This window comes from Sorghum bicolor, chromosome 2, assembly GCF_000003195.3.
Source record: "Sorghum bicolor cultivar BTx623 chromosome 2, Sorghum_bicolor_NCBIv3, whole genome shotgun sequence".
NCBI classification, from domain to species: domain Eukaryota; kingdom Viridiplantae; phylum Streptophyta; class Magnoliopsida; order Poales; family Poaceae; genus Sorghum; species Sorghum bicolor.
The window spans coordinates 4870689-4885225 of NC_012871.2; the positions used below are offsets into that span (position 1 = coordinate 4870689).

The following is a 14537-nucleotide window of genomic DNA, read 5'->3' on the forward strand; positions in this document are numbered from 1 at the left end:
GTATTATAATTTATATTTTTTATAATTTTGGTCAAACTTCAAATCATTTGCTCCTTAAAAAATGGCAATTGTTTTCTTTTATAGACAGAGGGAGTATATTATTAACCGTCACTGCACTAAAATAATCACCTGACATTAGGTTTAGCTTGCTAAATCGTCGTTGACCATCGTTAAATACCATTTGAACGCTCTGGTGTGTAAAAGCGGTACAGATGTAGTTCTATATAATATTATATATTTTGAACTATAAATCCCAATAATTTTGTTCTGCGGGGATATGCTTGGAATACACACGAAATGACATTAAAGGAGCATAAATAGTTTGGCATAAAATGGAATTCAAATTAATGATACTAAAAGGAGCACACAAATTTGGCATAAAATGAAATCCAGATGAGACGTAGAGCTCATCGCAACGAACTAAACGGATATGTATTTTGACGAATTTGGAGCTCAGATCCTACCCTAATAATATAATAAAGTTGTAAAGCTCAGAAGTTTTAAAGGCTCATTTCTTGGCGGTGGGCTATTATTTCTTCCTCGGCACGTCTCTCCTGGCGGTGGCATGCAAATGCGCTGCGGGCCAGCACGGCAGCACCCAGCACTCTGGCAGCCCATGGGCTGGGCCTGTGAGCGTACGTGCATTGGATAGGCCCATTGAAGCGCTGTACCCCAGGCCGAAACCTTGTTCACAGCGGGGAATGCGTTGCGTAATAAAATTTTACAGGACACAAATGGATTCTTCACAGCTTGTCAGAAAATATCTTCACAAAACTGAAATCCAAATCGAATAAAAAAATGAAATCCAAATCGAAACAACCAATAGTAGTAGACACAACGACATAAGCAGAAACCACCATCTCCATAACAGCTCCACAAAAGCCAATTTGCTTAAAGGACACAAGGGAACTTGCAAAATCAACGCAGCAGGTAACACAGCACTATTCGTGGTTTACTGACAAATATCTCAAGCCACACAGTTACAGTTATCACATGATTTTGGGCATCGCTGTACGTTCATCAGTGAGCAGACACCGGTAGATGCAGTTGCAAACAAGTAGATTCACCGTGGAAATACACGCAAAGGACGGAAACCCCGCTCCCTTCTGCTTTTGATGCAAATGAAGTTATCTGGACCATCTTCTCCATGAAAGCCTTCACGCCTAGCAAATGAGGAAAAAAAAAAGAAGGCGGCATCAACAACCAGCTGCAAATCACAGAAACTACTATGCTATGCAACCAGATCCGGAACAACTGGCTGTAGATGCACAATTGCACATGATTTTGTAACAACTGTACTTCTAAAAATAAAGCAACGCCATCTATCTCCTGCTCAAGTAGTTGCAATAGGAGACTGTTGTATCAACGACAGTTTTGAAAGAGCAATTTCAGCATCTATCCATGGCAGAATTGGGGACGAGAGTGATGGCCATCTGTGAAGCTATATTACCCAGAACCAAACCTGGGTTCAGTTGACTACAATAAGATGTATTTGCTCAGCCAAATGTCAAGTAGGTAGACATAAAGGGTCCAGTTATTCAGCACAAACAGAAACAGCAGCAGCCAGCAAAGCAGAGGTGGGTACTAGACTAGAGCCAGGAATCAAAAGAGAAAAACACAGTTAAACTGAATAGCATGTTGATTTCACAATCATATGCTTTCAGTACCAAAATATGCCATTACACTCCCACATTGTATCTGCCTATCTGGCTAAAGCACTAGTGCAGCACTGCTCAGAGCTTTTGTGCCCCCTGGCAACCACACTAAGCTAATATCACCAATATATATCAGTAAAAAAGCAGCAAAGCTAAGAAATTGACCCTAAAATTGCTTATATATAGTATTAAATAGAAAGCAAGACTTACCCCAACCCTCATCCTCGACATCGCCCACCATTTGGGTTCTATCTTGAAGCAAAACATCAATCCTTTGTTCCTACAGGCATAGAAGACCAGAGTCCATGAAGACCGAAGAAACAGAATAGACAAAACTAGCATGTTAGTCACCAAGCAATCAGTCCAAATTGATGCCATACAAGATAATATGGCAATAAAGTTTTTAAACATGACAGTAGGTAACTTGCAGAGGAGGGATCTCAATTCGCTGGGTTTGAATACATAAGGGATGAAAATCAATTGAAACATAGATTAAGTTTTTAATGAAACCTGCTGGGTTTGCACTGGCGGAGCTACGTGGAGGCCAAAGTGGCCCATTACCCCCCTTGGCAATTGATTTTTCCTAATGATGTTTATGGTTCATGGCTTCATGCTTAGGAAGTCTTAGAGATTTGCACACTAGAGATAACTTGAATACTGTCAGCCCCCCCTCGAATTGAGCTCCGCCACTGTGGGTTTTGAATACATCAGGCATTCCTTTTGGAGATACTAGTGACTGTGATTTAAAATACAGCTGTACTGCCAGAGACTGAAAATATAGCTACAGCAACCATCAAGTATGTAGACCATTGCATTCAGACTCACCAAAACAGTGGTTTTTCTATTTTTCTAATTTGAAGATCACTAAAATCTCCTGAATTTCACTACATAGCTTAAGTTTCCTTTCAATGAGCATCTTTATCTACACTGTTGTTGAACCAGAGACACTATACTGTGGATAAATAAGCAAAAAGACAAAATGTCGAACGAAATGAGATGCTCACCAGAATTGCCGATCGCAGCAGGTAAAGATGTGATGAATGAGGCTACAGGGACGCGGTGGGGGGTTAAGCATGAGGTGTCCATCACTGGCCACAGACCAAGTTCCACAGCCGAGATGGTATTGCGCGAGATAGTTCTCTCCAGCATGGAAGCATACAATGGAGTTGCCGCCAATTGAAGGCAGCCAGTTGGGTGAGACACACAGGCTCCTTGCACCAACAAAGAAGACATGATCACCGATGCTCTTCACAGGCACAGTCCTACCCAAGACAAGATCAGCAAGCCTGAGAACTAATATGTGCGAAAAGGAGCTGTCATTGTAGCCAACAAGCATGATCTCTGAGTCCAATTCAACAAGGCAGGGTAGGTGGATTTCCTCGCTTGAACATGTAGCGATTGTCTTTGGAGGAGGGAATGCTAGCACAGGTGAAGAATCCTCCCCTTCGCATTGTGCTACCAGTTGTGGCGGGTCAATCTGCAAGACATGTATTAGCCCATCTTCCCAATTCACCACATAGAGCTTCCCCTGGAACGACAGTGCCTGTCCAGTTGGTTCATCTTCCAGCTGCTGACTGTCCATTCAGCATCACCAGCCGACGCAAATGCCACACGCCGGATGCTATGAAGGGCTAGCATCACCGTGATGGCCCCCGTGGGGGTGACATCGACAGCAGCACAAAGCTTGCGGGCTTGATACAAGCATCGCGCGGTGCTCTGCAGCCAGCTATTCAAATTGTACCAGGGATTGACGATGAACTCGTAATCCATTTGGTACAGCTGACAGGGCCCTGACAGCTGATGGGCAAGGCACTTGAGGTCCGGGAACTCAGCGACGTCGCGGGTGAACGGGTGGAGCAGGCGGATGGCGTTGTCCCCGTCGTGCTGCAGGAGGAGCAGGCCATCGGGGGAGTCGAGAACGCAGTGGTCCTTGAGCTCCGGGAGGGGGACGCGGACGATGGGCCCGGCGGCGGAGAGGTCGTAGAAGCGGGCGTGGCCGCCGAGCGCGCGGTGGCCCGGGAACCGGCCGAAGCCCTCCGGGAAGAGCATCCAGCGGCGCGGGTGGAAGCGCGGGTCCAGCAAGGCGCGGCCGCGCGGGGAGGCGGCGGCGGCGCGCCAGTGGGAGCAGACCGCGCGGAAGCGGATGTAGTCCAGGAAACCGCCCGTGGCGAGAACCCGCGCCGAGATGAGCTGCGTCAGGTCGACGTGTAGCGACGCCCAGTCCGGCGCAGCCTCCTCGCGCTCCCCGCCACCGCTGCGCAAGGAAGCGCCTTGCCGCAGTGGCCCGGCGGCCATCCCCTACGCCGCCTGTGTTTTCTTTAGAAACCACGTCAAGATCGCATTGAGGAAGCTGAAAAAGATTGAATCTTTGAGCTAGATTGAAGGAGGTAGCAACGCACGATGTGGATTCGAAGCGATAGGAGATGAGGAGGAAGAGGAATGGCCGCCGCAGCCGAGCGGCGTGCTAGACTGCTAGGGCTATGTCGTCGGCCTAGGGCCTTGTTTAGTTCCTACCAAGGCCTGGTTGAGTTGACGAATTTTTTTTAGATTTTGCCGGATTTCGCGCTGTAGCATTTTCGTTTGTTTGTGACAAATATTTTTTAATTATAGACTAATTAGAGTCAAACGATTCGTCTCGCGATTTACAGATAAACTATGTAATTAGTTTTTTGTTTTCGTCTATATTTAATATTTTATACATGTGCCGCAAGATTCGATGCGATGGGGAATCTTGAAAAATTTTGCGAACTAAACAAGGCCCAAACCAAAAACTTTTTAAGATTTCCCGTCACATCGAATTTTACGGCACATGCATAGAGCATTAAATATAGATGAAAACAAAAAATTAATTGCACAGTTTGTCTGTAAATCACGAGACGAATCTTTTAAGCCTAGTTACTCTATGATTGGACAATGTTTGTCAAATAAAACGAAAATACTACAGTAGCAAAATCCAAAAAAAATCGGAACTAAACGAGGCCTAGTTCCTACAACATGGTAAAAAGTCTATGTAACCCATAACTATCTAGGGTGGACTACTTCATTACTCGAACTATAAAACCAGATATTCTATCCTCTAAACTTCAAAACGGATGGTGCTTTTGCCTTTTTCTTTTTTATTTATTTTCGTTGAATCTTTGAAAAATCATGATAAATCACAAGAAAATCGTAAAATAAAAATTCAAATTTGTTGGACTCCTGATGAGTAGATCTACACAGTGATTATATAATATGGTATACTTTAGTACAAAGTTTTTGTTGTAGCTTTAAATCTATATTTTTCTGTAATTAATTTGAATAATTCATATATATAGTTCATGGACTCATTATTGTATGCTTGAACTATGGTAAAAGTTTTGTACCCATTGGATCACGTATAACTTAGTTATATGCTTTATCTATAATTGAAAGGTCCAAATGGCTAGAGAGGGGTGAATAGCCTATTTAAATTTTCTACAAACTTTACTAAATAAGTGAGTTAGTGAAATAAGTGGCAAAGCTATTCTAGCACTAGCACAACTAAGCTATGCAAGCCACCTACACAAGTCTAGCAAGAAGGCTAAACACTAAACCACAACAACTAAAGAAGGCTACAAGCAACTCTATTCTAACAAGAACTAAGCTACACAAGCTAAACTAACAAGGTAGGAAAGTATGTAAAAATAAGAGAATGATTGATATACCGGCGTTGTAGAGATGAGATATATTCAATCAATCACGTACACAATCACAAGAGAGACCTCGGCAAGAGATAAGACAAGATTTTTACCGAGGTTCACTTGCTTCCCGGCAAGCTACTCCTCGTTGTGGCGATACACCCACTTGATGGATCACGAGCTAATTGGCAATCCAAAGCCAAACCCTCAGCGGATGCCGCACATCCACTCACAAGATGGAGATCCTCCAAGCCACGAGCAATTCACTAGAGTAACCAATTTGCGAACTCCCGCAGGAAAGGCTCAAGAACCCCTCAAAAATCACTTGGCGAGGCTCGAGACAGTCTCCAATCACGAGCTCAACACCACCGCTGCTCCAAGCCGTCTAGGGCGTGGGGAAACACCCCAATAATAACAAGAAATCCGCAGCAAACTCAAGGATCAAGTGCCACTAGATGCAACTCTCAAAGCAATGCATGAATCTCACTCAATCTCACTAGGATTAGCAATCAAGCAAGGAGAAGAGTGGAGGGAGTGTTCTGTAGCTCAATGTATGCCTCAAGTAATTCAATGTACAAGAGAGAGCCTCCCAAAGCTGGCTAACTTCTATTTATAAGCTCCCTCAACAAAAGAGTCGTTGGCCACTTTCACTGGGCTAAAATTGGGGGCACCGGACGCTCAGCAGAGAGCCACCGAACGCTCGACCCTCTGCGTCCGGTGCACAGATGTTAGCCACATGTCCACCTCTGAATCTCGCGCGTCAAACTCTAACGGTCACCTGCGGACCACCGGACGTGACCAAGTGAGCACCAGACGCGTCCGGTACTCATCGGACCCGTGCGCAGAGAGTTTGTCAAACTCAGATCTCACCGGACTCGAAGCACACCGGACTCATGCGTAGAGAGGGTTGCAAAACCCTCTCACACCGGACACACACCACCGGATGCTTTCAGAGCGTCCGGTGCTCTCAGTCAGACGCCCTCTACTTAAGTCAGGCCACACTGGACACATGAACAGGGAACACCCTGCGTCCGGTGCAGTGCGTCCGGTGCTCAGTCCTAACAGGGCCAAGCACTGACAGCACACCGGACGCTCAGGCTAGCATCCGGTGCCTCCGCGCACTGCGTCCGGTGAAACACTCCCGCGACTTCCTCAAGTTTTCCACCAGCACAATAGAAAATACACACTTAATTTTCTCAAAAGCGTCGAATCCCGCCCCTCTCAACTCTAGGAACTCCACCTCCTTTGTAAATGTGCTAACGCCACCAAGTGTCCACCACCAAAGTGTTTGTGTGTTAGCTGTTCACAAACATTTTTATCAAGGAGTTAAGTTAGCACTTTACTAGATCCTAATGCATATGCTCAAAATATGGACCTAATAGCACTTGATTCGAGAGATGACTGTGATTTCCCCTCTTGATAGTCGGCTATCTATCCTAAATCTGGTCAATTACTTCTCTACTCAACTTAGACCGATAAAAGTAAAATCCTATGTTTATATTTTTGCCTTGATCACTTTACTCCTCGTCTATCATCATGATCTCCACTTCATGCTTCATCCTTGTGATCGTGTGACCACCTTTCCATGCCACCATGCACCTTCATCACATGTGTTGCTATGTCTAACTCAAATCACTTAAACACAAGGCATTAGCAACTTGGTGTCATTAATTACCAAAACCAAACTTGGGCTTTCAATCTCCCTCTTTTTGGTAATTGATGAAAACCATCACAAAGATATGAAATAAAATCATAATGAACTTGAATTGCTTGTCCAAAGCATTTTGATCATGAAACAAGATTGGACAAACACTTCAATTTCGGTTTTGGTAGTACTAGCTTCCCCTACATATGTGCTTCCATGAGTTTGGTTCTAGTTTGCACATATGCATGAATTGAAATTTTGGGAGATTTATTACTACCAAAATGATGCTAAGGTATGTAGAATGGACCTTTGAAGCGTGATATTACAAATCGAAGTTGCCAATATACCATCCTTAGCACCAATGTAGCTAGACATACATCAAAAACTCAAGATACCTCGTGAGATCACATTATATGTCTAGATACCACAAGTAAATAAAACTCTATGATATAATTCAAAACATCATTCAAGTTCTATTTCTAGCAAGCACCAATCAAACAAGAGAAAAAACCATTGTTGTTCCTAGCTATGAAAACTTTTTAGATATGATTATTCCTGTAGTCTATAAGTATTTAAGAGATTATAGTCTACCAAAACTAGAATTACTAGACACCAAAGCACAGAGAAAGGGGGGACAGAGGTCCAGTCTCGTCTCCATGAGCCTCCGCCCATGCACGGTATGCTCTCCTGCATGGGCTCCTCCTATGCCTTGTTGATGGCATGGAGAAGGACTCGTCGAAGAGGGCGAAGAACCCGAGCTACTTGGGGGTCCGCCAGCGTGCCCCGGGTGGAGAAGGTGGTTCTAGGCGTCGCGTTCGCGGTAGTGTGGGAGCTGCGCATAGGGCCATCACAGATCTACATGGGGGTGGTTCGATTCTGTCCACAGGTTCGTTGAACCGACTCTAAAAAATTATCCATATGGACCCCATTTTTTATCCATAACACCAGATAGAGTTAATGGTTCGGAAGCACTCGAACCCTTGGATCGTGTGATTCGACCCACTCCATACTCCGGTACGTGCAGTCTAGGCGTGCTCCTGAAATGCAATGCCGACTATCAGCGACCCACTCGGACGCAGTGATCTGATTGGCTGCTTTTTTATGTACGACCCACATGCATGCAGGCTTTTGGCAGTGAGGGACTTGTGTAGGCCAATTTTTTTGCTTTGGCTACTATACCACTTTCGTTTATATATGATAATTATTACACTTTCGTTTGTATATATGATAATTATTATTCAATTATAGACTAATTAGTCTTAAAAGATTTATCTCGTAAATTATAGGTAAACTATGCAATTAGTTTTTATTTTTTCTATATTTAATGCTTCATGCATGTGTACAAAATTGATGTGACGAGGAATCTTTAAAATTTTTGGAAACTAAACAAGGCCTTAGTTCCTACCAAAAATCAAAAACTTTTTAAGATTCTTCATCACATTGAATCTTGTGACACATGCATGAAGCATTAAATATAGATAAAAAAGATAACTAATTACACAGTTCGTCTGTAATTTGTAAAATAAATCTTTTAAGTCTAATTAGTTCATAATTAAATAATAATTACCGTGTACAAGCGAAAGTGCTATAGACAAAAAAAATTCCCATAGGAACTACAAGTTGCAACTCTTCCTCGTCGCTTTGGGCCTTGTTTAGGGCCGTGTCTAGTTCGTGAGAGAAAAATTTCCGCGACACTATAGCACTTTCGTTTGTTTATGATAATTATTGTCTAATCATGGACTAACTAGGCTCAAAAGATTCATCTCATAAATTTCGACCAAATTGTGGAATTAGTTTTTATTTTCGTCTATATTTAATATGCCATGCATGCATCTAAAGATTCGATGTGACGGGGAATCTTGAAAAAAATTATATTTTGGGTGGAAGTAAACAAGGCCTAGATCCGAAAAGATTTTGAATTTTGATACTGTAGTACTTTCGTTTTTATTTGACAAACATTGTCCAATCATAAAGTAACTAGACTTAAAAGATTCGTCTCGTGATTTACAGTCAAACTATGCAACTAATTTTTTGTTTATTTGGGTAAGAAGGCCTTGAGCCGCTGTGTCTCCGTGTCCCCCACCGTACCACTCAAACAGCCAGGCCATGCTAGTGCTCTAGGGTCATGTTTAGGCCTTGTTTAGATCAAAAAGTTTTTGAATTTTAATATTGTAGTATTTTTGTTTTTATTTGACAAACATTGTCCAATTATAAAGTAACAAGATCTAAAAGATTCGTCTAACGGTTTACAGGCAAACTGTAGAATTAGTTTTTGTTTTCATCTATATTTAATGCTCCATGCATGTGTCGTAAAATTCGATGTGACAGGCAATCTTGAAAAGTTTTTTGGTTTTTGGGTGAACTAAATAAGGCCTTAGTTCAACAAAAAAACTAAAAACTTTTCAAGATTCCACGTCACATCGAATCTTTTAAGTCTAGTTACTCTATATAGAGCATTATATATAGATAAAAACAAAAAAATTATACAACTTACTTATAAATTATGAGATGGATCTTTTAATTCTAGTTACTCTATAATTAGATAATATTTATGAAATAAAAATGAAAGTGATACAATATCAAAATCTAAAATCTTTTTGATGAAAACAAGGCCTAGTCTCTCTCCTCCTCGGCTCTCTCTCTTCCCACTCTGTCCTTGCAGGTATAAACAATTCAAAATGCAGTACACGCGGGGCCTTGTTTAGTTCGCAAAAATTTTCAAGATTCTCCATCACATCGAATCTTTAGTCGCATGCATGGAGCATTAAATATAGATGAAAATAAAAACTAATTGCACAGTTTACCTGTAATTTGTGAGATGAATCTTTTGAGCCTAGTTACTCCGTGATTGGACAATGTTTGTCAAAGGCCTTGTTTAGTTCCCAGAAAATCTTGCAAAATTTTTCAGATTCCCCATCACATCGAATCTTTAGACGCATGTATGGAGTATTAAATATAGACGAAGATAAAAACTAATTGTACAGTTTGGTTGGAATTGACAAGACGAATCTTTTGAGCCTAGTTAGTACATGATTGGACAATATTTGTCAAATACAAACAAAAATGCTACAGTGTCGATTTTGCAAAAAATTTTGGAACTAAACAAGGCCTAAAAATGAAAGTGCTACAGTAGCCAAAACCTAAAATTTTTGCAAACTAAAGAAACGGCCTTGTTTAGTTTGCAAAAATTTTCAAGATTTCCCGTCACATCAAATCTTTGGTCGCATGCATGGAGTATTAAATATAGACGAAAATTAAAACTAACTGCACAGTTTACGTGTAATTTGTCAGATGAATCTTTTGAGCCTAGTTACTTCGTGATTGGACAATGTTTATCAAATAAAAACGAAATGCTATAGTAGCCAAAAACAAAATTTAGTTACTTCGTGATTGGACAATGTTTATCAAATAAAAACGAAATGCTACGGTAGCCAAAAACAAAATTTTTTACAAACTAAGGCCTTGTTTAGTTCACCCTGAAAACCAAAAAGTTTTCAAGATTCCCCGTCACATCGAATTTTTTAGCACATGCATGAAATATTAAATATAGACGAAAATAAAAACTAATTACACAGTTTAGCTGTAAATCACGAGACGAATCTTTTGATCCTAGTTAGTCCATGATTGGATTATATTTGTCACAAACAAACAAAAATGCTACAGTACCGAAAACTTTTCACTTTTCGGAACGGACTAAACAACGCCAGCGCTGTCGCATGAGACATGACTACAGCTGACCGAACGGAGTCAGTGCGTAGAATGGGGCCTCGTAGTTCAAAAAAAGTTTTATAATTTTTTTTTAGATTTTTTATTACATTAAATCTTACGTCACGTGTATGAAATATTAAATGAAGATAAAAATTAACTAATTGTATAATTTATCTGTAATTGTAGCATAAATCTTTTAAAACTTGTTAGTCTATGATTGAATAATATTTATTAAATACAAACGGAAATATTACGGTATGTATTTTGTAAAAAAGTTGGAATTAAACTCCCGTCACGACCAGCAGACCACGAGGAGGAAGTCGTCACCCAGCGGGCCTCCTTGGCTGCCTATCTGTTAGGCAGCTGTGCGCGCGCTGCTCTGATCGAGAAGGAAGCATGGGTCGATCCACAGTATCCATCGGAGCAGCGGGTTAAGCAGGCAATTTAAAATGGATTAACCGTAGCTCCTGTGTATACTAAATAGGTCGCTGGATTGGCACCGGTTCGATCCATGGCTGAACCATCCCCATCTTGAATCACGGATAGGTACCCGTCAAGCTCACTTCTACAGACTACAGCCGCCGGACTTACCTCCGTCGACGTTGCCGACTCAAGTTCTGTCCTGCTCGTGTGTTCCAGCCGATGCCTACCAACTGCTTCATAGAATGCTAATAAGGGAGATAACACCATGATATTCCAGATGCAAGATGACTATATCCATCTGATACATTCTATCAAACAAAATTTTAACTTGGCTTGGCTCAAAACGAACATGAGAATCAACAAACGAGGTTGCACCATGCGAGATGGCTTAAGCTAGCCACAGCCAAGCCAGCCGGCCAAGCTGGGGAATCAAACACGCCTCTAATGTCCTCCCGGAGCCAATGGTTAAGTCAATATTTATAAGGACTGGACCGGACCAACGATGACATGTAAAAGACCAAATCGGTTGTCGATTTTTTTTTTAAAAAAAGCACGGCCATGCAATTAGACAAATAAAACTCGATGAATGGGTCTATTTTCTATGAAATCTGGACCAGCAGTTGAACCGGCCAGCTAGGAGCTGATGCGTACGCCAAAGATCGAATAATTGTTCACTGTTCAATTGGTTTAACCATTTAAACAACACGGTTCAAAAGGGGAAATATATGCTTCAGATACAAACACGCGTCTATTCCGTCTAACTCATCACTGGTATAGTTCCTCCTTCACTATAAAGATGAGTTTGGGGTTTGAATGTGTCCTCTCCTCTTAGGATGACAGCGGTCAGGTAAGGTGCAGATTACGCGCCCCTAGTTTAGGTTATAGTTTTTACCAAAACTATATAAAAATGGAAGTGAAAATCGAAATATTTTTCCTCCTCCAATAGTTTTGTCGTTTTTTGTGTTAACTATATAAAACAATGGAAGTGAAAATCGAAACATTTTTCCCCTCCTATGGGTTTTGAATTTTCTTTGTTAATTTCCCTTCAGTCACCCATAGATTTGGTTATAGTTTTCACCAAAACGATATAAAAAAAATGGAAGTAAAAATCGAAATATTTTTCCCCTCCCATGGGTTTTGAATATTTCAATGTCAATTTTCCAATAATAATAATAATAATAATGACAAAGATTCACCGAGAAACTTGTGTCACGGTTTGGAGTTGAAATCGGTTGAGTTGTGACAACTTGACTGCACCAATTCTATCACGAAAGACCAATGTGGTCGGAGCTAGTCAGCTAGAGTAGGCAAAATTTCATTGAATTCGATTAAAAGCGGACCGAACTGTTTTTTTTTGTTTTATAAAAAGATGATTTTGAAATTTCCATAATCTACTCGGTGAAGGCTTTGGTACCGTTCTATTGTCTGAAATATACGTATTTAGTTTCAAACTGGCGTTGACCCAATTAATTGATTTAAGGGGGTGTTTGGGACTGCTCTGTTCACGTTTTTCAGCTCCGCTCCATGTTTTTTAGCCAAACAATTACAGCTCCACGCACTCAGTTCGAGAAAAAAAGGTGGAGTTGTGAGAGCACCTTAAGAGGTACTCCACGAACTACAGTTTTTTTGGAGTTGCTCCATAATGGAGTTTGTGGAGCAGAGTTCGTGGAGCAGTGCCTAACACCCCCTAACTCAGATTCTTTCTTAACACTCAAATTGTGTCTGTTTGTATATTTAAATATGTTACTATGAAACTTTATTGGTTAGAAGCGTTTCTACTGCCTTTTTTCTTTTGTTTTATCATATAATGCATTTCTTGTTTGGTGTTTTCCAATAGGATCATGTCGTTGCATAGCTCCAATAGAAATATAATATGTACTAGGACTATGCCCGTACATTGCTATGGATGTTAGAATTCAAATCATCCTTCATACTTTCTCCATCTAAAATTGCAAGACGTTTCACTTTTTCATCTTTGACCACTCCTCTTATTCAAAAAATTTATGTAAACATAGTCAAATTTAAGTCATTTCTGAAGAACTTTTATTAATAAATCAAGCCATGATAAAAGAAGTGATATCTTCCACAAAGTTTTAAATAAGACGAGTGGCTAAACTTAGTGTCAAAAAAGTCAAACATCTTATAATTTTGAAGAGATTGAGTATTTTGTAGTTATTATATGAAAAAAATGCCTTTGTGTGCATTATGGTATTCATTCGAGTTCAAGCATAGGCAATTGAAAGAAAATGGCCAAACATCTCGTAAGCTCAACTTGCAGTTCACTTTAGTTAAGCACCAAAAATTTATAGAGAGCCATGAGGTGCTCGGCTTCATCATGCTAGTGGTAGACGGATCCTAGTAATTCTTTTTAGGAGTAGAGATTGCGGTTACTCGAGTTGATGGAAATTGATTTTGATCGATTATTTATTTTTTATTTAGATAATAAGTTTTGTTAACATTTCACCAAAGTCATTTTTTAGGAAAAAGTCTACATAACCACTCAAACTATCTAGGATCAAATACTTCATCCCCAACAAACTATAAAACCGAATATTCTACCTCCTGGACTTTCAAAACCGGTCAAATAACCCCCTAAAGTGGTTTTAGAGGGTAGTTTTGTCCTTTTTTATTTTCGCCGAATCTTTGAAAAACCATAATAAATCACAGAAAAATCATAAAATAAAAATTTCAATTTTTTTGGACTCTTGATGAGTAGATCTACACAATGAATATATAATATGGTATACTTTAGTACAAAGTTTTTTTAGATTGAAATCTATGTTTTTCTATAATTAATAAGAATAATTCATATATATAGTTCTATAATTGTGGTAAAATTTTTATGGTGGGCTCATTATTGTATGTTTGAACTATGGTAAAAGTTTCATACCTATTGGATTACGTATATAACTTAGTTATAGATTTATTTAGCTTTATTCTTGTTGAATCTATGCTTTATATATAACTAAGTTATACGTGATCCAATGAGTATGAAATTTTTTATCATAGTTCAAGAATACAATAGTGAGCTCACCATAAAAATTTTACCACAATTGAACCATAGGAATTACATATATGAATTATTCGAAATAACTATAGAAAAACACAGATTTAAAGGTACAACAAAAAACTTCGTACTAAAGTGTATCATATTCATCAGAAGTCTAACAAAAATGAATTTATTATTTTATGTTTTTTTTAAGATTCGGTAAAATTAAATAAAAAAGAAAAAGACAAAATTACCCTCTAAAACTAATAGAAAGGATTATTTGACCGATTTATAAAGTTTAGAGGGTAGAATATATAATTTTATAGTTTGGGATGATGTATTTCACCTGGTGGTAACGTAGAATTTTTTCTTACCAAACTTATTAGAGCACTCAAAATGCAAGACTCTATCATAGAGTTCAAGAGAATTAATTATATATTATTTATGATATTTTACTGATA

At 39.8% G+C, this 14537-nt stretch overlaps 1 protein-coding gene across 3 annotated transcripts; it reads right to left on the minus strand.

Annotated features, from left to right (window-relative positions):
• LOC8060729 lies at positions 844–4151 on the minus strand. Of its 3 annotated transcripts, none has more exons than XM_021454813.1 (4): positions 4055–4151; positions 2660–3962; positions 1866–1935; positions 844–1163 (listed from the first exon to the last, which is right to left on the minus strand). In XM_021454813.1, the coding sequence occupies exon 2, from the start codon at positions 3948–3950 to the stop codon at positions 3165–3167; it is 786 nt and encodes a 261-aa protein (XP_021310488.1). In that variant the 5' UTR covers positions 3951–3962; positions 4055–4151; the 3' UTR covers positions 844–1163; positions 1866–1935; positions 2660–3164. The 3 variants fall into 3 exon arrangements, with proteins under 3 accessions (XP_021310488.1, XP_021310487.1, XP_002461534.2); XM_021454812.1 differs by having other exon boundaries at positions 2660–3971; XM_002461489.2 differs by lacking the exon at positions 4055–4151 and having other exon boundaries at positions 2660–4048.